Here is a 24,229-nt window from a genome sequence, read left to right as displayed (position 1 = left end):
TGGTCCTCTCAGATTTAAAGGTGGTACTAGTACGAAACCCGAAGATGCCTCAGCCACGTTAGTCAAGGTTGCGATTACACTGAGGCAGGGAGGACGAGCCTTGGCACAGGTGTTTGTCATGTTGTTGAGTGTATACCCTGAGAGCATGGCCTAACCTTTGTATGTTCATACCAAACAAAACAAAAATAGTTTATGTCAATCTGGACTCTGTTCCAGGTGTTCTGCGGGTATTGTGGAAACTTCGCCCCAGGGATTCGGTGTTTGAATAACACATAATGTAGGTACCATGTTTCCCCGAAAATAAGACATACCCCAAAAATAAGCCCAGATGAGATCATCAGCCAGGTGGACACATTTAGTACGTTATGATGATGTTCCAGATGATGACGTGACTGTATTTGAATAAATGTAGATTGTTGTATATGAAAAAATAAGACACCCCCTGAAAATAAGCTGTAATGCATCTTTTGGAGCAAAAATTAATATAAGACCCAGTCTTATTGTTGGGGAAACACGGTATATTAAGGCTCCTATCAGCGATAATTTGAATCACGTGTAGAATTTTCTGAGACACCTATATTTTAGCTGGAAGTTCCGCATGCAGAGTAGATCCCTCCCCACCACACGTGTAGGGGCTTTGACCAGAGAAGGGAGGCTGTCTTGTGACAATGGTCCCAAGGGAGCCGTTATAGGTTGGAACTTGGGTAAGAGCTGAGGACTGTTAGAAAGTCCCACCCCTTGAGTGGTTGCAGGAAACCCAAGCAAATCCACTTCATGTCCCCTCCAGGCTTCTACCACTTCCTGTCCATTCTCACATCCGCCTCTCCCTATCTTCTTTCAGATTCTCCCACAACTAGGCAGTCTTACTTAAAAGCAAAAGTACCTTTTTTCCTTGTTTTCACTACTGCTAGTCAGTGTGCCTTCCCTCTTGCTTTTCAGCAACTTAAACTTTTCCCTGAGGGCTGTGATGTTCTGTAGTGCTGGGATTTATGAAATCTATGGTGGAGTCAGAGGTTTCACCCTATGTACAAGCTAAGTCAGCTAGCCTGCTCTGGTTTCATGGGCACAGGCAGACGTCATGACACTCCAGGGTCAGAGACAAAGGACTGCATGGCCTGCAGCGCGAGCAGCATGTTTGCGTCGGTTGGCCTCACCCTCCCCACTAGTCCCATCCGGGGCCACAGCGGTGCAGGCAGGGGGTTTGTACCACACTGAGGGACACCCAGCGTGGGACACTCACCGCCCACGTAGTGAACAGAAGCCAGCCTGCCCTTGTCTAGGGGGAGATGTTACCTCATCCCTACAAGTTGCTGGGGAGAGAGCCATCCGTGCTTTGCATTCCTGAGTCCCCAGCAATAACCAGTGGGGGGCGCTCAGGGCCAGGGTGGTTTGCCTTTCCCAAAAGGTAGCCCCCATGCGAACAAGAAAGCCGTGTTGTGCTCCATCTACAGTTACTGACAATTCCGTTTGGGAATTTAGAGGATGTGCAGGGAACTGTTGGGGGCACGTGTCCCCCTGGAAGCCTGTGGGTGGTTGTCCTTCTGTTTCGTAACCAGTATGAACATCGGCTCTCCCAGCGGCCCTTCCGGCCTATGTTCCCTGCAGGTGTTTTTATTGCTGGTTTCTTGATTCTTTGCAAACGGAGGACTTTTGTTTTTATGTTCTTGTATTTATTTGGGGGAGCAGGTGTTTTATTGAGAGAACCATGAGTTTATTTTTATTTCTAATTCTTTACTTTCTGAGACTCCTTAAAAATGTTCAGCCTCAAGTTGAATATTACCCAAACTGGCAGTTGCCGAGTCCAATTTATTTTTCCAGTTAAGTCGCCTATTTCAGCCTGTTCACTAACGACGCCACCATGAACGATGGACTCAGCGGGTGATGCTTCTGGAGGCGTGTTCATTTGCTTTGCCCGATTAGCCATCTATAAAATCCGTCTGATGTTTTCCATAACTGTAGAACTTTCAGTCTAATCCCAGGAGTCTGGGAAATGTTTGAATCTTCAAAAGATAGATAAACCCTTGAGAAACTCTGAGGAGCTCAGTTTTGGATATCTTCAATGGATGTGTCCAGGGGGGACCCCAGAGAGGGGTACCCCATTCTTGAGGTCGGTCACCTCCAAGAAGCCCATGTCCATTTTCAGCCATTCCTTTCCGCCCTGGATGTGGACACGTGCTCTGGAGAACGCTGCCCTCTGGGAGCTCCTGGTCTGGGCATGGCTGTGAACCTCCTGACAGGCAGCCTGGACTGATGTTGGGAAAAGGGACCGAGCCAGCTCTCTGAGCCCAGCGTCCCCACACATCCAAGTGGATGTTGGATTCTGCCATCCCCAGCCCCTTCCCACCAAGACAGAGGTGTGGTGGGAGTCCCTGTTGGTCCATGCTCAGGGGCCCTGCCAGCCCCAGAAAGCCTCCACCGTGGTGCCCTCAAGCCCTCTCTGTGTCTTTCTCCTCCTCAGAGACAGGCAAGTGCCTTTCTCGGGCCAAGGCCTCACCCCGGGCCCAGCTGTCCTGCAGCAAAGTGGGAGGCGTGGAGAGCTGCTTCCTGTCCTGCCCGGCTCACACACACTTCATGACAGGTGACCCAAAGTTGGCCCCGGGCTGGGATGGTGGGTGAGGGGCTTCCTTCCCTGGGGTCCAGCCCCTGCCCCTTGCTATTCTCCAGCAAGGAGCCTGACCTAGGCATGAGGGGCCCTCAGCCCTGATCACAGAGTGATTCTGAGCAGCGGTCTGGTTCTCTGCGAGCCACAGTGCCCCTCGCAGCAGGCGCATTGGGCTCATTCCTGCCCAGCCACTTACCCTATAGCCGTGTAGCAGAAATGAACTGACAAAGGGTCAGTCCTAACCTTCATCTCATTCAGTTACCCCCCCCCACCCCGAGGCCCCTGGGACCTGGGGTGCTAGAAGGGAGGGGCCCCCAGGCCCACCTCACCACTGGCCTCTCTGCAGACTCGGAAAACAGCTACAGCCTGAGCTGCGGTGTCCCAGGTCTCCAGGGCAGGACGCTACAGAAACGCAACAGCACCAGCTCCAGCACCGGGCCCAGCTGCTCAGGTAGCCCCTGGCCTGTCTGTGCCGCACACACCTGAGTCCCCCCTTGACTTTGCATCTGACACCATGCTGGGGGGAGAGGGAGGCACACGTCCCAGGGAAGGGCTTCCTGGTCCAGGTCCTGACCAGCAGGGCCCAGGGTGCTAGGAAGCTAAGAGGAGGGTTGGGACCTAGAAGCTGACGGGCTACGGGCTGAGTCCCAGCCCAGGGACAGTGCAGTGTGAATGGGCCCCTCTGACTCTAGGCTCCAGGCTACAGCACCAGAGTGGTTCAGTGACCCTGAGGTACTAAGTCTGTGGGTTTCAGTGGGGTGAGTCCCATCTGCTGTGGCCATTAGGTTCTAAAAGGTCCCGAGTAGAGCTGCCCCAGGAGTGCTGGAGGCATGGTGCTCCCATTCCCTATGGGATGGACAGGCCGGTCAGTCCCTGTCAGCACAGCTCAGCCAGCTCCCCCACCGGCAGGGGCAGGGGTCATGTCTTCAGCACCTGTTCCTATTCAGGATGCTGGATTCAATGACATGGATGCATCTCTGTGTGTTTAATGCATCCATGGTGTGATTCTAAGCACCTGTGATTGTAGGATTCTTTAGTCCAAGGGCTGTGATTGGTTCTTCAAAGGAATCAGTGGTCTGGGCATCTATACTATCTAGATCCCCCTTCCCTTCCTTGCTTCCCTCTCTCTTCTGCCCCCTCTCCTGAAAGCACAAGCCACCTGGCTTGAGCTTGACCCCACCATCCACACTTTCACCTTTTTCAGGCCTTGCAGGGAGAAAAATGAGGCAGCGGAGGTACCCCCTCCCCCAGCTCCTGGTGGACTTGTCCCCCTGGCAGCCCCCTCACACTCAGGCATGCCCTCTACAGCCCTAGGCCCCCACCACCACCCCACCCACAGAAGAGGCCACCACCTGGGGGGACTTTGGCTTTCCCCAGGTGCCCCCACCACCCCCATCAGGCAGAAGGCTCGCTTCAAGATCCGTGATGCCAAGTGCCAACTCCGGCCCCGCAGCCGGGAGCCCACGAAGGAGGCCCTGAGGCAGCTGCTGCTGGGTGAGTGGCCGCCTGGGTGCCAGCCACACAGGGAGCAGTGGGGGTCCCTGTGCCTGGGAGCTGGGAGCCAGGGTCCAGCAGGGCTGGGTTGCCAAGGGTGGGGACCTCTTCGTCCTTCCACCATGGTCCCTTAGCCCAGGCGCCATGCCTAGTGCACTGTAGACAGCGGTGGTGTCCCTTGGCAAGGTGGTCAGTGTTAAGTGGAAAGTTTGGGTCCCCAGCATCCCTGCGGTGCATCGTCCCTGCCTCATCCGGGCTGACGTGAGCAACCAGGGCAAGGTTTTTCTGCGCAGCCTGGCTGTGTCCGCACGGCAGGAATCACAGAGCTCACTCAGAGGTGATTCTTAGTGACGGTGGCAAAGAAGGATCACGGGGCAGGGGGGTGCTTGGTGAGAAGGGCCCAGCTGTGTTTCAGTGGAGATCCCTGAACACTGTAGAATTCTTCCTCAAACCTGACAGACCCCAGCACTCAGCAGGCCCAGCGTGGGCCGAGCGCCGGAGCTGGAGCTACTCCAGGAATATGCTGAGCTGCCTCCGTGTGATGGACTCAGAAGGGCTGGGGGCAGGGCCTGGTTCAGCCACCAGCCCCTTATGAGACCTCAAGTCAGCCCTGGCCTTCTCCAGCCTCAGTTTCCCCATCTGTACCTTGGACTGTTAGGCAAGGTGGGACCCTCGCCCACGGCAATCTGTGTGCAGGGCTAGATAGGACCCTGATCCCTGCCCCATGCCACCTTTGCCACAGCAGTCCCTTCCTTGTCCAGAAAACTGCCACCTGACCTTTGCAACCCTCAAGTGTGACTCCTCCAAGAAGAGGCGCCGTGGCCGAAAGTCCCCATCCAAGGAGGTGACCCACATCACAGCAGAGTTCGAGGTTGAGACAAAGATGGAAGAGGCCTCAGGTGGGTGAGGGGTTCCCTCATGGGCTGCTGAGGGCCTCAGAGATGGCAGTGGACCAGGAGGGCTGGCAGAGCTCTGCCAGCATGAAGCTGGGCTCCCACCCGAGCCACGGCGGCTGGCGGTAGAGGCCGCCTGGCAAGTGGGGGACTGGCAGAGTCACTGCTGGCTGCCTCCAGCCCAGGATGGAGGAGAAGGCTCAGGACAATGACAGGAGCAGGGCTCAGGGCCCACATTGACAGCCACACGGCCTCTCCCCACCCCACCACATCCTCACTAGGGCTTGGAAGGGCTAATGCCTGCAGCCTCCTCAGAGCAGCTGAGCCAAAGACCTGTCTCCCCAGGTTCCAAGGGGGGCTTGTAATCCTGGCTGTGTTTCCTACCTACACTTTCCTCTTGGCTGTGAGTGAGTGTTGAGTTGTGACGGAGGAGTTGAGATCTGACAGCAAACGTGTGCTGTGTGTGCCCAGTCACAGGGAGGCAGACGCGCAGAAAGACCACCCAATGCCAGAGAGACACTAGATGATAGCAGGCATGAGAACAAACAGGGCGCAGAGCTGAGGTCTGTCCCCCAGGGAGAGGCCGAGGAAGTCTTTCCAAGAGAGATGCCATTTGAATCGGGACTTGAAATCAAAGTTCACCAAATGGAAGAGATGGCAGGGAATGGCATTCAGGCAGAGGGAATAGAATAAGCAAAGGCACAGAGGTCAGATCAGAAAGAGCAAGATGTGTTCAGGAAGCAGTGAGTAAGGCAGGGTGCATGGAAAGCGGAGTTCACAGTGAGCGTTGGGGTGCTGGGAGTTAGGACTGGCAAGGCAGGCAGGGACCATACCACAAGGGACCTTGGATTTAAGGCCCAAGTGTCTGATGTTTTCCTGGGAACAGTGCAGCCTCAGGGTGTTTGAGTGGCATGGAGAAGCACCCATCAGTGAGCTGTGCCCTGGGGAGTGATGTATTGCAGTGGCAGAAGCCTGGTTTCTACTCAGATCTGCTGCATGGCCTTCAGCAGGTGGCACCTCTCAGAGCCTCAGTCTGCTCATCTGTGGGATGGACGCAGCAACAGTGCCCCAGCCCCGGCTGTTGGGAGAGTGCGCACCCAGCAGCGGCCTGGTGGACGGGAAGCCCCTAGGGAGCTGCGAGTGAGGGTCTCTCTCGCCCCTGCAGACACCTGCGAAGCGGACTGCATGCGGAAGCGAGCAGAGCAGAGCTTGCAGGCTGCCATCAAGACCCTGCGCAAGTCCATCAGCCGGCAGCAGTTCTCCGTCCAGGTCGCGGGCACTGAGTACGAGGTGGCCCAGCGGCCGGCCAAGGCCCCAGAGGGCCAGGGGGCGTGCGGTACAGGCCAGGTGCTACAGGACGGCAAATGCGGTGAGTCCCTACCCCCGGTCACTCAGATGTCGACTCTGTCCTTCCTCCCACATGCAGCCCGGGCAAACAGCACACAAGGGAGGGGACCGAGAAACACGAGGTCAGCCAGAGAGAAGCACCGTAGCACTCACCATAATGGCTGTTATGTACAGCGCACGTGCCCTCTGCCGGGCTCTGGGCAAGGCCCTCACTTGGTGGAAGTTTGTACCTGTAACCTGCTCCACAGTCCTGGAGAGAAAATGGTGGGACAGAGGGAGCACAGGCCAGCAAGGCCACAGTGGAGGGGTATGAGGGCCATGGGGACCTGTCCGTGTGCTTAGAGGCTTCCCAGAGAGGAGGTGTGGGAGCTTAGGGCAGAGAAGGAGCAGAGCGAAGGTGCATGTGAGGCCGAGAGCCACTCGGGTGCAGCGTGGCACTGCAGGAAGCAGGTGAGGCCAGGCCCACAGCACAGTGTGGGCAATGAGGCCAGCCAGGGCACAGATGAACAAGGCTGGTGACTCGACCAGAACCCCAGGGCTGGCCTGTTGAGAGGGCATGGGTCTGGAGGCAGCCCCTGGTGGCGAAGTGGTGGGGAACCAATAAGAGTCTTGTTCCAATGGGGTTTAGTTTACGTGGGGAAAGCCGGTGGTCAGTGAGCAAGTGAGCATGGCCACAGGCGACAGGAGGCAGGCCGCAATGCTGCTGTCAATGCGGTGGGAACCAGTGGACAAACTGAGCCGGGGAGCCACCTCCTCCCCTCTCTGCTGTGGGAGGGCTGAGGGGAGGGTGGACGGTGGAAGGGAGGCCGGGGGGAGAGGGGAGAACCTAGGATCTGGCGGCAGCAGAAGTGGAAAGCATGAGACACACTCAGAGCCCACTTGCAGAGGAAGACTGGAGGGAAAGTGGCTTCGAGGCCGACGCCAAGGCTTTGGGCCACTCGGGCAGAGGGGACATCACTTTCTGCCCTGGGGGAAACTTGGGGGCAAGGGGGTGACAGAGATGGAGAGTTCCAGCCGCGCTTGTTAGTTAAGCCACCAGTATGTCACCCACGTGAAGATGTTGAATAAATAGGTGGTGGGAGCCACAGAGCTGGAGGACGGACCACAGGCTGGCCCAGAGAAATAGCCTGGAGAGCCTGGAGAGAGGAGGGTCTAGGAGTGGGGGACAAAGGGGAGGGCAGGCCTCTGAGTCAGGCAGTGAAACAGGTAGAGAGGCCTTTCCGCTGTCCCTCTTTTATGTTTAATAACACGTTGGAGTCATTTCAAACTTTCAGAAACATTGCCAGACAAACAAAGTGCCTCCATATTCACCCAGATTCCCCCGTTGTGAACACTTCCAGCATTTGCTCCCTCGTACTCTCATGTGTGCCTGCCTGTGTGCGGGCTTGTGTAGCCTTTACATCAGCATCCAACCCAACCCCCATACCTCTCACCAGCTCTTCCAACGCCGTCCCTTCCTCTCCAGGAATGCATGTCATGTTTAGTTGCCGTCTCGGATTGCTTCTTTGCTCAGCAGTCTGCCCATTTGCTCAGTGCAGCCAAGGGCACTGGCTCTACCTTCAGCCTGTCTTCTCTACACCACCCACAGCCTTCCTGCTCATGCCTCTGTCACTCCCCATAGCCTCTGCCTGCCCCTGTCCTCAGGTGTCAACTCCTCCACACGGGGAAGGGAAGGGGGGACAGGGCACTTGGTTTGAATTAAATGACTGTGGCCCATCCAGGAGGCAGTTGGTACACAGGCCAAGGGCTCAGAGCTAGAGGACAGGTTGTGGAGCAGAAAGCACAGCGGTCTCAATGGAGCCTGAGAGCACAGCGTTTACGAGAGTGTGGACAGAGAAGAGTCTGCAGACGACCCGGAACAGGAGCAGCCAGGAGGACGCACGAGACCAGGGTCAGGCCTCCAGGAAGGTCCTCACAGGTGTCTCCCCCTGGCTCCTACCCCCAGCCCTTCAGGGATGGGTCAGGGCCTCTCTGTGCCCTTTGAGCCACAGGGACACTGATAGGACAGAGCCTGGGCTTGAGGCACCAGGAGCCCGACCACTGCCCCCAACCTGCGCCATGAGCATCTCCCCTCTTTGCCTCTGCAGTGGCCTGTGAGCCTGGCACCTACTTCAGCGGAGAGTCCAGCCAGTGTGTGCCGTGCACGCCTGGGTCCTACCAGGATGGAGAAGGCCAGCTCAGCTGTACACCGTGCCCCAGCAGCGATGGGCTCGGCCTGGCTGGTGCCCGCAACGTGTCTGAATGTGGAGGCGAGTGTGGGCTCAGCTGGGGAGAGGCCCAGCAGGGACAGGGGTGGGGTGGGGACGGGGTGGGGACGGGGCGCCTCCTGTCTCCACGGAGACCCCAAAGCAAAGGCCAGGAGCCAGGTGATGTATTGCAAAGTTCCATGCAGTCTCCAGAGCCTGTCCTCACTTCCCTGCAGCTGCTCTTACAGAGCACACTGCAGACCCCCAGTGTCCACGTGTCGGAGAGCACCAGTTAGCAAGCACAGGGCTGCTCTCATGCGGCGTGCACTTTGCAAAGGACTTTACAGTTTGCAAACACGTGATCATTTACAGGTCAACCTGCGTCTGTGATGGAGGCACGTGGCATTTTATAGTTGACCAAACATGTCACGTTTTGTGTACACTCGTTATGGAGGGTGCCATGTACTTGGGCCAGAACTGCTTGACACAGAGAACTTTACAGTTTGCACTATAGACAGATGGCTTGGAAAGCCCTTTGTCAGTTGTGCTTGCACAGCTTGGTTTGCAAAGAGCTTTTCCATTTACTACCCCCACTTAAGCTCTTGCGAAATGGGCTCATGGTTCCTCCCCGTTAGCCTTCTTCCCAGGGCCGTTGTGGGGATCACTCAAGGGAATGGGTGGGGAAAGGTCTGCCTGCAAGGGTGGGTGAGTGGGATCCTTAGGGTGGTAGAGCCCTCCAGCCTCCTCTGGGGAACAGAGAGATCAGAGCCCAGCCCTGAGGTCTACAGGCTGGCCCACTGCACCCTCCAGGAGTGTGGTCTCTGCCCCCAGGGAGACGGTGACTGTTAGACAGCACAGAGTGGCCACTGGTGGGGGCAGAGAATTCCAGGTTCTGGGCTGAGAGGGCATGAGACCCACCCCCTCACTCAACGCCTGCATGCACACTACATCCTGACTTCCTGCTAGAAGGTGTTGTTCCTTCCCTTTGTCCCAGCTGTACCCTCCTCCCTCTGCTCTGGCCCAGCCCTGCAGGTAGACAAGGCAGCCTCAGCCTGAAATAAATGACCTCCCACGACCTGAGGTCCGCCCTTCTCAGTTCAGCAACAAGGCCACTCGCTCTTCAGCCCACAGCCCTTCTTGCTGGTGGGAGTAAAGCTAGATCTGGCCAAGGCCACGCAGTGCGGAGCCGCCGGTGGCACGCCAGCTGGGGACCAGGCCTGGCGCAGCCCACGCTTCCTCCCCAGGCTCCTCCCCCCACCCAGGCCAGCCTGGAGCCTTGGTGCCCTTCCCAGAGGCAGGTGAGGGCTGAGACCAGGGCCTGGACCGAGGAGCCCCTCCCACCGCCTGAGCCATAACCTCTGATTTCTAGGCCAGTGTTCTCCAGGCTCCTTCTCCGCCGACGGCTTCAGACCCTGCCAGGCATGCCCGGTGGGCACGTACCAGCCCGAGCCCGGACGCACCGGCTGCTTCCCCTGCGGAGGGGGACTGCTCACCAAGCACGAGGGCACTGCCTCCTTCCAAGACTGTGAGGCCAAAGGTGAGGGCGTCCCACCCACCCTGCGGGGCCAGACTGGGCTCCTCAGAACCTTTTCCCTCCATGTGTCTCATGTCCTGCTGGCAAACCTCCGAGGTCAGAGGAGGAGACCGGAGCTCTCAGGCAGTGACATTGGTGCCCAGCACCGTGCCATACACTAGGAGGCGACAACAGAGGGTCCACCTCAGGCCTGCCCGCGGGTACCAGATGAGAAAGCCAGGCAGGCACAGTAGTTACAACCTGGAGCTTTGAGCCCCCGGGAGCAACAAATGGGAGGCACCAGCTCCCCCGGACGCTGGAGAGGACTTTGAGATGCATCTAGAGGAAGGCTGGATGTGGGAGGGAGGTGAAGTGCAGCAGGCAGCAGCAGCGGCGTGGGGGTGAGGTCAGAGGTCTCACCTTAACTGGAGACCCTCCCTCCAGGGCTGCGGGGCCCTGCCGTCCAGCCACTCCTCCCCCCCCCATGTTCACCAGGCCTCCTCCCATCCCTGGCCTCACTGTCCACTGATGACCCTGCTCCCTCTCAGACATGGCTTTGGGGCCGCTCTCCCCACTGCTGACCCCCAATATGCCAGTGGACATACAGACCGCTCAGAGCCCTCCCATTTTTAAGAAGTGAACCCCAGCTCTAGCCCACCTCCCCTCCAGCTCCTGCCAGGTTACCCCCCCTTAACTGTTAGCCTTGCACAACGAGTGTCTGGACCACTTCCTTCCCCCATTCTCTCCTGAACCCCTGTCATCCCCACTGCTCCCCGAGAATTGCTCCCATCAAGGCAAGCCTACAGGGTCCCTGCCTTGCTGGAGCCCGAGTCTGTTCTTAGTCCCCATCTCCGTGACCGTGACTGTGGCCCAGGTGCCAGCTCAGCCTCCCCCTGGCAGAGCTGGACGTCCCAGGCCCGTCCCAGGCCCAGCACACTCATTCGTGAGTCCGGAAAAACTCATCTGCTCATTCTAAACAGCATCTCTGCGTGGTGACCTCAGCTTCTGACCAGTCCAGCCTCTCCCTGAACCCGACTCCACACCCTCCTGCCCGGGGAGCGCTCCACCATCTAATAAGCCCCTCAAGTGCTACCCATCCAGGACCCCCTCAGGCTTGTCTCTCCAGTGCAGGACAGTTCCGTCCTGCCAGGTGCTCAGGGAACTTGGAGCCACCCCAAGTCCTCCTTCCCTCTCACCTCACATCCAGGCTGTCCCAGCCCCTACCAGCTCCACCTTCTAAACACCCAGGCTTCAGTGGCTTCTCCCAAGCCCACTGCTGCCACCCTGATCCAGGCCGCTGCCACCTCTCCCCGTCACCCTGACATGCGCTGCTCACTCCCAGGACAGCAGCCGAGAACGTGCAGTGGCTCCAGGTGGCCTTCCTCGCTCAGAGGAAGCCTCATCCTCCCCATGGCCCCTGAGACCCCAGGAGCTCTCCCCCGGGGGCTCTGACCTCCCCACGGGCCAGCCCCTCCTCCTCCCTCCACTCCAGCCACACCTGACCTTGGCCTGTGCTTCCCCGCTTCCCCCCCACAGTCTCACAGCCAGCTCCCCCCCATAGTCTCACAGCCAGCTCCACCCCCATAGTCTCACAGCCAGCTCCCCCCCATAGTCTCACAGCCAGCTCCACCCCCATAGTCTCACAGCCAGCTCCACCCCCCCAGTCTCAGCCAGCTCCCCCCCCCATAGTCTCACAGCCAGCTCCCCCCAGTCTCACAGCCAGCTCCCCCATAGTCTCACAGCCAGCTCCCCCATAGTCTCACAGCCAGCTCCCCCACAGTCTCACAGCCAGCTCCCCCATAGTCTCACAGCCAGCTCCCCCAGTCTCACAGCCAGCTCCCCCATAGTCTCACAGCCAGCTCCCCCATAGTCTCACAGCTAGCTCCCCCCCCACAGTCTCACAGCCAGCTTCCCCCCCATAGTCTCACAGCCAGCTCCACTCCCCCAGTCTCACAGCCAGCTCCACACCACTCCCACCAGGTGTGCAGGCAGAATGCCCTCCGTGCTGCCTTCCCTGGCCTCCTTTGTGACAACTCCTGACATGTCCTCCCTGTTTAGTGCCCCCAGATGTACCCTGCACCCGTCATAGTGTGAGCAGGACGTTAGCCTCGGGGGTGGCGGGGGGACTCGTTGGCCACTGCTCAGACCCCAGAGGTCCACAGTGCACCCTGCACGGTGTGGACAGGATCTGGGAACAGGGGCGTCGGCCTGTTCAGGGACTGGGGGCGGGTGGTGGGAGGTACTGGGCAGTGGGGAAGGGCCCTAAGTGAACTCTGTGCTGAGACCCCGCGGGCAGGGAGGCCCTGGGGAGAAGGCCCCGCTCCGGCCCTTTCCCACAGTGCACCCCTCCCCCACAGTGCACTGCTCCCCTGGCCACCACTACAACACCACCACGCACCGGTGCATCCGCTGCCCCGTTGGCACCTACCAGCCCGAGTTTGGCCAGAACCACTGCATCACCTGTCCAGGCGACACCAGCACCGACTTCGACGGGTCCACTAACGTCACACATTGCAAAAGTGGGTGCTGACCTTCCCAGGGCTGGGGATTGGGTGCACCGGGAGGGACTGGGGCGGGGGGTAGGGGGGACCCAGAGATTCCTCTCTGCTTCATCACCTCCTCTGGGGGCCCCAAGGTGTGGACAGCGTGCCCGCCCTTCATCAGCTCCCGTTGTTCACCAGGCCAGGCCCTGTTCTCGGGGCTCTGGGTCTGTGGAGAGAATAGCCAGGCCCGGGTCAGGGCGGCCTATGGGACGGCTGCCAAGGGCCAGGCCCTACAGCGCAGAAGGCACACACGTGAGACCGCCAAGTGGACTGGAACCAGACCACCTGAGCGGCGGGAAGCAGGATGCTGAGGGTGCAGTGGGTGGGTGGGAGAAGAGGAGGGCCCAGCGGCCTTCTTGTGTCTGCAGGACGCAGTTTAGCCAAGAACATGTGGGCAGCGTCGGGCAGCCTGGGAGTCGGTTAGCCCAGATCCCAGGCCCTCACTGAGCAAGTCTTTTGGGCCTAACGAATATTCTATCTTCCTTGTAGGTCTTTTTAATGCACTTTTCAGAGTCTTTTGGGCATGTTTTTGGGTATTTTACCCTTTCCCCGCTCAATTTACAGCCAGCTGTCTCTTTCCTGGGCTGCTGGTCATGTTTGGAACAGCCTGAAGGCCCATGAAGGGGATTTAATCCTGGAGGTGCCAGCCGTCCTCTCTGCCCAGGGCTTTCCCAGGCTGGCCTCATGGCCTCCTGGGGCTCCGTGATGGAGCTCACACAGACAGGGTTCTGATGAGTAAACAGGAAAATCTAGTGGGAGGGAATCTTCTGGAAAAATAATTCGCAAATGAAATATCTCCCAGAAATTCTGATGTGAGAAGATTTTTTAGATGAAAATATATGAGAAAGTTATATATATCCAATACTTACATTCCATTCTCTTTGCATAACAAAGGTGACTTCCTGTGTAAGGTTAAGGCTAGGGACCATTTAGCTCATAAAAAATGTCACGTTTGGCCTCTTCAAAGATACACAGCTGAGCCAAAAAAGGAAAGAAAGGAAACGTGTCTCCTTTTCCTTGCTGTGTTGCCTGCTTGTCCCTGAGCATTCAGGGGCCGGAGGGGTGTGGGGGGCGGGAGGGACACCTTGGTACCTGGCGAGCACTCAAAGTGTTGAGTAAAGGAATGGACAAATGAGGGAATGGAGAGAAAGGGGCAGTTGGAGTTCGCTTGGGCTCCTACAACCTACAGGGGCCCTGAGGGGGCATGCCAGAGGGGTGAGCGGCTCCAGGCAGGCGGCCAGACAAGGCCCAGCCCCAGAGTTTGAGGCGAGGCAGCCAAGGGTGCCCAATAAAAAGGAGAATTGGGCTGGGCCTCAGAGAACCAACACAAAACGGGGACCTGCCTTCCAGCTGAGGGCAGCCTGTGGGGCGTGGGGTCCCCAAGGGAAGAATGGCTCAGGGCCTGGCTGGCTGGCGGGGTGGGCTGCGCGGAGGTGGGCCAACGGGGGGCACAGAGCTCCTACCAGCCCGGCTGTTGAGGGCCCAGCTGGCCGGGGCACCCATCCAGCCAGGCCTGACCAGGCCCACTGGCCACGGTGCCCCCAGACCAGCACTGCGGTGGCGAGCTTGGCGATTACACGGGCTACATCGAGTCCCCCAACTACCCTGGCGACTACCCAGCCAACGCAGAGTGCGTCTGGCACATCTCGCCACCCCCCAAGCGCAGGATCCTCATCGTGGTCCCGGAGATTTTCCTGCCCATTGAGGACGAGTGTGGCGACGTCCTGGTCATGCGGAAGAGTGGTACGTGCCAGTGGGGGCAGGGCCTCAGCCGTGTGTGCCCACGCCCCTCACCCCCGGGCATAGCTCCTCTGGGCCGGGAGGAGGTTGCCCAGGGTTTAAATCCACCTCTGTTTGACTCTAAGAGCTGGGCTTTACAGAGCTCCGTGGAAAGGTCTGGAAAGCTTCGGGTGTGCTTTAAGCATGAGAATCAGAACCCGGTCAGTCTGGCCTCAGCGCTGATCACAAGCCAGTCTCTCAGCCCAGTGGTCCCACCACGTCCTGCCACGCCACCCAGAGTGAGACCGGGGAGCGACCCCTACTCCACAGGGCCTCCTCCCCCTCTGAAGCTTGGGCGGGCGAAGAGCCAATCTGTGCTCGCACACGACGCCCCAGGCTCAGACAGCCTGTCCCTACCCCTCTGTGAGCCCTGGCCTCCTGGCTGGTCACCCTCGTCAGGGCTCATGGTGAGACTTCAGGCAATGAGCAGGGTCGGCCCCTCAGCCGTGGGTGAGGACAAATGTATGCCCAGAAGGCCACAGCAGCAAGAAAGGCAGAAGTGCCTTTAAATCCCTTACAGTGTGTGCCTAGGCCAGGGACTGCATGCTGCTGTAGGGCAGTGGTGCCCACAGGGTGCAAGCTCCCCGTCAGAGGTGAAGGCACGAGGAGGACACAGGTAGACACCAAAGCGCACCTGCCCACCTGGGCCTAGACTGTCCTTGATACAGAGAGACCGGCCCAAGGAGTGGGAGGCTGTGGCCCTTTGTTCTGCTCGGTCTCCCAGTCAGTGTGGCTGATGAGCAGCAAAGCACCTGTGTGCGAATGGGAGGGCTGAGGCCAGAGAGGGCCAGGAGCTGCCAGGGTCCCTCGGCCAGTCAGAGTCCAGCCTGGAAACACCTCCCGCCCACGCCCAACACCAGCCCCACAGCCTCCAGCACCCTCCCCTCCACTGTCCACCCACAGGGCTGAGCTGTAGGGACACCACCTTCTGCCACCTCGAGGGTAGCTCAGAAGGCTCCCCAGGGAGAGTGAGGCGGTGGGGCAACCTTTGGCCAGCCCCAGGAGCCCCAGGGGTCGGGGGCTCACCTTTTTCACTGCTCACAGGGAGAAGGCACTTTCCAAGTGTGACCCAGATTCTGTGCTGGGTGAAAGCATGAGCCCTGTCCTTGAGGAGACAGTGACAGCCCTGTAGAGAGGGCCTGTCATAGAGGGTTCACTAGAGCAGAGTGGGAATGTGGCAGGGTGGCGATGGAGCAGTCAGGGGGTTTCCTGGAAGAGGGGGCAGGAAATGAGGCCCAGTAGGACCTGGGGTTGAGGGAGGGGAAGGGCGTCTGAGGCAGAGGGAACAGTGCAGAGACTAGAGAGCTGGAGTGTTTGGGGCACTGGGCGCTGTGGGTGCTGGGTGGCTGGGTGGGTGGGGAGGCGAGCAGCCCGAAGACAGGCCGGCTGAGGAGCAATGGCACCTCTGCCCCCAGCCTCGCCCACGTCTATCACCACCTACGAGACCTGCCAGACCTACGAGAGGCCCATTGCCTTCACCTCCCGCTCCCGGAAGCTCTGGATCCAGTTCAAATCCAATGAAGGCAACAGCGACAAAGGCTTCCAAGTGCCCTATGTCACCTATGATGGTGAGTGCAGCCACACTGTGTGCCCAGCCCAGGCTGGCCCTGGGTACACAGAGATAAAAGTTCCAGCCTGGGGGGCAGGGGCAGACAGACCCACAGAGCTACGAGGTACAGATGAGGGAGCAGTGGGGTGGGGTCTGCAGGCTTCAGCATGAGGTCCTGCCTGCAGGGTTCTGAGGGTTCGGTTAGGATTTTCTTGCTGGCCAAACCCCGAGGAGAGCCATTTGGGTGGAGGGCACAGAGGCAGAGCGGCCCGTGGCTGGAGCAGGGGAGGGCAGAGGCTGACGGAGGGGGCAGCAGGTAGGTCTGGAGCCTCTACCTTCCTTCCTTCCTGGCGGGGTTGGCAGAGGACTACCAGCAGTTAATAGAAGATATCGTTCGCGATGGACGGCTCTACGCCTCGGAGAATCACCAGGAAATTTTGAAAGTGAGTGAGCTTCTTTATGGAAGGGAATCCCCGTGTAAGCCTGAAATAGGGGCCTGTGACAATCCAGGCCACCCCTGCCCCCACCCCCACCCCCAAAGGGTGAGGGGAGGAGGGTGGTGGCAGGAGAGGAGAAGGTGAAAGGGGGTTGGGGGGCCCGGGGGACAGGGGACAGCACATCTGTCCTTCCAGAACAGGAGGTCTGAGACAAGCTCTCTGGTGGGGTCAGCCCAGGACCTGGTGACGTGTTCCTTGGTCAGTAGTTGTCAGCCTCATTTTCCTCATCTATGAAGCGGGAGTACTTTGACAGGGTGGCATCTTAAAATCAGTGGAATCCAGCGCCGTCCTTGGACTGACTCCCTCCTCATCCCGTCCATGGCCTGAGAAGCAAAGCCACCTTGTCACTGAGGGAGGCTGTGGCCATCACGCAGCAGACACTGGATGGGTCAGGACCTTGCTTTCTCACCATGAGAGGCCGACCCAGGGATGCGCTTGGGCTCAGCCTCTGGGCAGACAGTGTCCCCAGCCTGGGAGCCGAGGGTGGCATAGGAGCAAGAGCTGGGCTGGGCTGGTCTGCTGGCCGGCTCCTGCTCCAGCTGTCACTTCCAGCTGGGTAGCCCCGGGCAAGCCCTCTGCGCCCTGGCCTCCTGGCTGAGAAACGGGCAGGTGGCTCACAGAGCTGGGCTCCTCCAGCCCCAGGCCTGGCGCTCCTACACAGTTTGTGACAGGCTCGCCTGCTTCACCTGCCCCTCCCAGGAACCAGAGGGTGGTCCTGCAGACAGTACCCAACTATCTCTGCCTCACTCCTCCTCTGCCACCCCGGCCCTGCCCTCTGCCCCCAGCTCCACCCTATAGCTGGAACAGCTCTTCAGAACTATGTAAAAGAGTTCCATCTCTTAGGATGAAAACCTTGGCCAGCAGGCCCAGCCGGGCATGGCCACCGCCGGCCTCTGCAGGGGCTCTTGGACCTCCACACTCGATTGCCAAGGCCTCTTGGGAACATTCTTCCCCCACCTCTGTCCTCAGGGACCCTCCACCCGTCCTGCTCTGAGCTCAGGCATCCCATCCCCTGGACCGTCACCCAGACCTCTCTGGCCAGATGACAGACACTTAGAGTCCCACGAGGCCCTCCTTCTTGGTATCTGTGAGCACTGCAGTTTAGGTTTGTCCTGTGACTACTTGGTCGCCACCCCGCCCTCCTTGTAGGGGAGGCGCTGCCCCCATGGGACAGGTCCAACCCGGAGATGGCCAGTGTTGCCAAAGTCACAGTGAGACAATGAGTCCATGGCATGGTGGTGGCCCTCCACTGAGCACCTTCCCCGGGCCCAGCTTGAGAGCTCTGCCAGAGCCCTCGGGGAGAACACAGCCGGGTCTCACACTATTCCTGAGGGTCTCCTCAAGCATTGTATCACCCCACTTTAGAAATGACAACCCTGGGCTCAGAGAGAGGGCCCAGCTGGTAAGTCACGGTGTCAGAGTGTGGGCCGCGTCTGTGCATCCAGAGGCCGCTTGGCAAGCACAGCACTGGGCTGCCTTTGCCACTGTCATTGCTGCATTCATCTTGCTCGCAGCCCTGAACAGAGGGATCACACCCCATCACCCAGATGAACTTGAACTTCAGAGAGGCAGAGCCATTTCCCAGGCTGAGGAGCTACGGAGTAGGTTCTGGGGCTACAACTCCAAACCCAGGGCCGTTGGCTCCAAAGCCTGTGCTCTGCTCCGTGTTCCAGCATCCAACCTGCTGTTTTGTTTTGTTTTGTTTTGTTTTTGCAGCAGAACATTATTAGATAAAGTTTTATTGGAACCCCGAGAGTTAAAACCAATAGACTATTTAAAACCCTATTAGATAATTAAAACCAAAAAACTGTTTATGGCGAAGAGAGTCTGTGGGGTCTTGAAACCCACCAGCCGGCCCAAACTCCTCCCCCTCTCCCGTCCTTACAGACCCCCCCACAAGCACTGATAGGGCGCAGGGGCCCTCCAGGCCAGCCTGGCCTCAGGCCTCGGCCTCACCACACCAGCCTTGCCTTGCAGGACAAGAAGCTGATCAAGGCTCTCTTCGACGTGTTGGCCCATCCCCAGAACTACTTCAAGTACACAGCCCAGGAGTCCAAGGAGATGTTCCCACGGTCCTTCATCAAACTGCTGCGCTCCAAAGTGTCCCGGTTCCTGCGGCCTTACAAATAGCGCTGGGGTAGCCGCCCTGCTTGGGGACGGCCGGTGTCCCGGGGGAGGGGAAGGGGAGCCTCCCTGCCCTCCACTGCAGAAGCCGAGACGCGGCTCCACGGCCTCCATGTTGCCACGTTACCTGGGGAAATCACTGTGGTGGCTGCCCTTCTGGAAACACTGACCAGCCTGTGGAGGGCGAGACTACACCCAGGCAGAACCCCCAGCCCAGCTCCACTCCTCGGGTCGCTGCCCCAGTGGGAAAACATTGCTTAAGGCAGCTTTCTCCCCTCTCCCTCTGCTCACTCATTTCCAGGACACCAAGAGTGCCCTGTTCTGGGCCACTGACACAGTGCCACCCCCCGGGCGGGTCCTGGCAGAGTACACATTTGGAGATTGAATGTGCCCCCCGCATGACATTTCAGGAGAGAGAGGAACGTGGCTGCCGCTGTCTCCAGGGAGACAAGAAGCCAGGCCTTGGAAGGAAGGGTGTGTGAAGGCACATCTGGAGGGCTTTGATAAGCCCGTATGGATGCCTGCTGGGGCACCCACACCCACAGACGCCTCCGGCCACAGGCCCAGAACCCAGTTGCCCTGTGGTTAGGTTCTAAGGATTCTGTGAGAGGACAGGAAAGAGCTGCTAGGGGAGGAAACTGTAGATTTGTGCTTTCCCTTGATAGAGCATCTAATTAAGTATTATATATATATAAATATAAATATATATATAAATATACTTCTATTTGTGGGTACTTTAGGAAAATCCTCTTACGTGACTGTAAATATTGCGACCCCACCTCACCTCCCAGCAGCCAGTGCAAGCCCCAGCTGTTGCCGGCGTCCCTGGCTGACGAAACTGCTTCTCCAGGTACCTGTTGCCTCCGGTTACGTGAGGCCCAGAGCCTGTCGGACCGGGAGAAGGCAGGCTGGCCCTGGATACACTGTGGAGTACAAGTTGTTTGGGAACTGAGCTCTGAAGCTTTGCTGGAGTGTTACCCTCACATGGAACATGGCGGAAGGCAGTTTCCTTCCTGGGGTCAACTTCGGAGGAGCCCGGTGTCTGACCCTGAGGCCATGACCTTGAGGTCCATGCTGTGCCCGAATGCCACCAGAGGCAAGGCCTTTCCCACGTGAGCACAGGCTGTGCCACTGCGAGGGGCCTCAGAGTGCAGTGGCCCACCCCTTTCATTTACTCATGAGGAGGGCCGCCCCCAGGCAGAGGCGGTCCAGCTGTCAGAAGGCCTCACTCCCAGGGCGGGCATCTTTCTGCGGTGCCATGCTGCCTCTCTCTTGGAGTCTTTCTCTAAAAAGGACAAGTCTGGAGCTCTACCAGGCTGCCTGGTGTCCCACACTGCCAGGAAGCCAGCGCCTGGGATGGGGCCCGTGAGGACGGGACATGCTGCGGCCTGCCTGCTGGGGACAGTTGGCCACCGGCTGTGGGACATGCACAGCAAGCGGTCTGTATGTTTAGGGCTAACAAATATCCCAAACTCCAAGGAACACGGAGGAATCTTCAAATGAAGCCCGATTCCCACTCCAGGTCGTTTCTTCCTCCCGCTCGAGCCAGGCTGACCGGCTACAGATGAGCCCAGTGTGACGACCGTCTGTCTGTGGCACGCCAAGGATGGCGAAGACTAAATCTCCAGGTCGCTGGAGATTCAGGGCTGGGGGACAGGCAGCTCATGAAGAACTTCACAGTCTTTTACAGAAAAGAGCTTGGAGCTCAGGAATCTTCACGGCCGTTACCTGTCTCGGCAGTGGCGCGTCCCCAGCCTGGCTGGCATCAGTGCCTTCTCTGCCAAAGTCCAACTCACGTTGGAAGGCGCAGCACCTGGGTAGGTCAGTGTCAGCTGGGAAGCCCTGTGGGGGCCACACTGCCCTTCCCCCAGTCACAGCCGTGAAAGCCAGCCTTGGTTTCCAGAGAGAGACCTGTCTTCCCTTGTCAAGCCATTGCTCACCCCCAGAAAGTAGACAAGTGTTCTCCAGAATGAGCCCCCAACAACAGCTCCAAGGGAGGGACTTAGGAGGGTTTTGTTACAATCCTCGCAAAAAACTCAGAGAGGACCAGACAGATATCTTACCACGCTGACCTCTTCCTGTCCCCACTAATCCACCCACCCTTTTAGTGGGAGTCTGCCCACGGTCCATAGCCTCACAGCACTGTGCTCTGACCCTGCCCAGTGTCCCCTGACTCGGACACGGAGCCGTCACCCTTCATGAACACCAGGCAGCCAGCAACCCACTCAGTCACCATCCAGGCCTCCCTTCCCAGTGAAACCGCCTCCCGCTCTACCAAGGGGCTTCCACGGCCGAGGATGAAGTCTGTCTCGAATCTCCACGTCAGCTCTCAGCCCCGTGCTGGGGAACTTGGGGGTCCCACCTGTTAAACCCAGAGCTGTTCCCAGTCCTCAGGGCCAGGGTGGCCTGGGGGATCTCCCTGGGCAACAAAGAATGCTTCTCCACGTTTCCATGTTGTGAGCGCCAGTGGTAGCTTGGCTGATGCAAGGCGGCCATTCCACCTGGTTCCAGGTGAAGGGGAGAGAAAAGAGAAGGTGGGCAAGGCCTGGGCCCAGGTAGGGTGGGTCCCCACGATGAGTCCAGAAGGATGGAAGCGGAGGACCAGGGCACAGGAGTCCCATGCTGCCCGAGGGGGAAGCAAGACGTGAAGGGATAAGCCAGGGCAGGACACCCCACTTCTGGATGGACGTTGGCCTTGAGCAGCCACAGACTCATCCCGTCTTGGGCCTACCCCTTGCCTGGTGAGGACACTCAGTAGCTGGCCAATTGATGAACTCCAAGGAAAGGAGCTAAGGAACACACTTCTGGGAGCAAAACTTGCCCAGTTGGCCAAGGACCAAAAGCACGTGCCAAGACCTGGATGCGCCAATGAGTTTGGTTCTGCAGAAACTGCGGAGATGGCAGTGGAAGACCCAGGTGACTCTGCACCCCATCACTGGGGACAGCAGGCCTGGAAGAAGTCCCATTGCCCCACATCCCTGCCTCTCCTGGAACTCTCTGCTTTCATAGAAACATGCTAAGGAAAGAGAATCTGCCTCAAGGTTTGGTGGCTGACCAAGCCCTCAGTGAGAGAGTGTTAAGGTCGTCTCACCTGCTTCCCCCAATTCAGCTTGTTTTTCCCCAATTACTCTCTTACCTGAACCAGAACCTTGCAGCTGCAGCTTTATGCTGGCTTCTTCCTCCCCCTGCAGCTCTCCATCTAGTCTCTCAAAAGGCAGAATCAGCCTCGGCCCCAGGTCGCATCTGCCAGTGAGGGCCACCATTCTTCCCAGATCTGGCTCCCCGGGGCAGCCCTTCCCAGCTCCTTCCCACCTCTGTGCTGACAGGTTTGAGGAGGCCATGAGGCCCAAGCTACCGTCTTCCTTTTGTTTTAGATGCACAGATAAAGTAAAACTGAAACCCGGGCTATAAAGTCTCTAAATCGCAATGGCCAAAGGAGGCCGACTTGGAAAGCCTGAAGAGAGAACCTTTCTCCCTCACCTCTTACAAACACCGTGTTTCCTATCTGAACCCTCGTTCTCCCAGAGACACAGCCAAGGTTACCCATTTTCCACAACAAGAGGCCCGTGAGCTGCCGGAACTACAGCATGTGCCTAAGTCACATTTGGTGGGGGGGGACAGGGGGAGGGGTGGGGGGGTTAATACTTATACCAGCACCTCCACCACCCCCAGCAGAAAAATAAGACACTGAACTAAGTTGGATCATTTAGTAAACATTTGCTGAGCACCTACTGTGTGTTAGGCTCCTGGAAAGGCAGAGGGTTGATGGGATCCTGTGGGAAGCCCCTCTGCTCACAGATAAAAGTGATTGAGGCTGAGCTGGGCGTGGCAGAGTCCAGCACTCTTCTCAGAACAAGGAGACCCTACCCGCGGTGCCACCCAGGACCCCCGGTAAGGATGGAGGGTGTCCGCAGAAGGGGCAGAGCAGAGCTGGGGACAAAGATGTACATTTCAAGAGTGTCCGAAGGAGAAGATGCAGCCAGTCCAGCCTCCCGATGCGGCCGCCCTCCTCCACACTGGCCAAAACTGCTGACCTTGGGAGCCCGGCCACCACGCCCAGGACAGTGGGCTCGGCCCACACACTGTGCCTGCTGCCTGGGCCTGTACAGCCAGTGCTCCAGAAGGGAAGTATCTTTCTTGGCTCCCAGGGACACCGGCTGTTTTCACCTGCCTCCTGCATGCTTGCAAGTTAGTCAACCTGGTCAACTGCATCTTATATCGAGGTTCGTCTTCTTCACCAAAGATACACATGGTGGCGGCAGCCCGGCCCTTCTGACCAAGGGACAGTGCCCAGCCAACGTTGTTCAGGCCAAAGACAGAAGGACTTGAAATTTGTGAGACACTGCAAATAGCTCCTATTCTCCCACGGCTGCCTCTGCCCCTGCAGCACGTGCGGATCACCAGCCCCGCCAAGAGTAAGACCTAAGCCAGACATAGGCCCAGTACAAGCTGGAGTCAGCCTTACCCAGCCGGCTTTGCTTCTTGGAGCAGGTACCAGCAGGGGTGCAGGGCCACACACTCCCTCCCAGCATCCTGCACAGATGGCCCCCAAAGAACAGGATGCTTTGTTTCCCTGAGGCCTCCTGAACGGACCCTCTGAAATTCTCCGTACACCCCAAGTCTCAAAAGGAAGGGCCAGGCTCTGGGCTCAACCCTTTACCACCTGCACACAAAATCCACCGTCCCTGTGAGGTGGGAGGGGCTAACCTTGATCTTCAGATGCAGGGCTTGAGATTCTGGGAGGCCCAGTGATCTTCCCAAGGCGAATAGTTAGTAATCCACGGAAATGAGAAAACCAAGCCCATCTGGTCCCAAAGTAGGAAACATCTCTGTAATGTTGACACTGAATTTAACAGATGGCTCAGCCCTGGCGGTGGAGTGTCCAGGGGCGGGGAGATGAAGGACAGGGAGAGGAGAGGGCAAGGAGGGGTGGGGGGCTGGGGACTTAGTGAGGGTCCCTCCCTCTGGAACAAGCAAAGAAAACTCATTCCAAGAGAAATGGGCCTCTGCCTTCTCCCCTGGCGGACATGTCACTTCCGTTCCAACTTGAGCCCGCTCTGTGAGCTAGGCTGCAGTTTGGCAGTCCCCACTGCTTCCAGCCCAGGCCCGGAGCACAGCCCTGGATACATGCCAAGTGTCCCCTCCCCCATTTTTGCCCTGCAGGCCCCAGCACAAGCTCATTAGAGAATGTGGGTGTCCCTCACCTGACAGTGGTGAAAAGTAGGGCGGGAAGAGAAAGCTAGGTAATGTCAAGTATTTTGTCGTTCGGTCCAGAGGCCACGTAGATCTTTGTGGAAACTTACGCCGTTGAGTTTAGAACCGTCAGACCGTCTGAGCAGACCCAGTCCATTTGCTCTTACATAGGATATCTGCACACCCCTGGAGGGGTGGGGACCGGAGAGCTGAACGCTCGTGCCTGCCGCCTTCACCTTGGGCTTCTCTGTAGGCACTGTCCTATCCTGGCGCTTTGGCAATCACTGCCCACAGAGTGACACGTATCAGTGTAACCACCTTTTTCTTTTAGTTGCCTCAAATATTCAAAGTTTTGTTTTCTCCTTTATGTTCACACATATGCATGTAATTAAACATTTGTGAAAATCACTTTAATAATAAACAGAAAAAGAACGTAAATATGGCTCCTTTCTCTCATTCATCAGAGGTCATGATGGGGGGGAAAAGGCAACTGAAATTAGAAAAGAATT

At 58.1% G+C, this 24,229-nt stretch overlaps 1 protein-coding gene across 3 annotated transcripts in view; it reads left to right on the top strand.

Annotated features, from left to right (window-relative positions):
- SCUBE1 (signal peptide, CUB domain and EGF like domain containing 1) overlaps positions 1 to 24,158 on the top strand; it is a 129,107-nt gene extending 104,949 nt beyond the window's left edge. For all 3 annotated transcript variants that reach the window (XM_074326508.1, XM_019715035.2, XM_019715037.2), the window contains 12 exons: positions 2,459 to 2,578; positions 2,949 to 3,053; positions 3,980 to 4,096; positions 4,858 to 4,995; positions 6,155 to 6,358; positions 8,424 to 8,585; positions 9,892 to 10,059; positions 12,393 to 12,554; positions 14,124 to 14,321; positions 15,773 to 15,925; positions 16,270 to 16,349; positions 18,381 to 24,158. In XM_074326508.1, coding sequence (XP_074182609.1) covers positions 2,459 to 2,578; positions 2,949 to 3,053; positions 3,980 to 4,096; positions 4,858 to 4,995; positions 6,155 to 6,358; positions 8,424 to 8,585; positions 9,892 to 10,059; positions 12,393 to 12,554; positions 14,124 to 14,321; positions 15,773 to 15,925; positions 16,270 to 16,349; positions 18,381 to 18,533 — 1,760 coding nt within the window. In that variant the 3' untranslated portion in view covers positions 18,534 to 24,158. The remainder of the gene's footprint in view (positions 1 to 2,458; positions 2,579 to 2,948; positions 3,054 to 3,979; positions 4,097 to 4,857; positions 4,996 to 6,154; positions 6,359 to 8,423; positions 8,586 to 9,891; positions 10,060 to 12,392; positions 12,555 to 14,123; positions 14,322 to 15,772; positions 15,926 to 16,269; positions 16,350 to 18,380) is intronic.
- Positions 24,159 to 24,229: the final 71 nt, after the last annotated feature.

Source organism: Rhinolophus sinicus, linkage group LG02 (genome assembly GCF_036562045.2).
Source record: "Rhinolophus sinicus isolate RSC01 linkage group LG02, ASM3656204v1, whole genome shotgun sequence".
Taxonomy (NCBI): domain Eukaryota; kingdom Metazoa; phylum Chordata; class Mammalia; order Chiroptera; family Rhinolophidae; genus Rhinolophus; species Rhinolophus sinicus.
The sequence above is the reverse complement of the archived record's forward strand: the minus strand, read 5'-3'. Positions and strand labels throughout refer to the sequence as shown.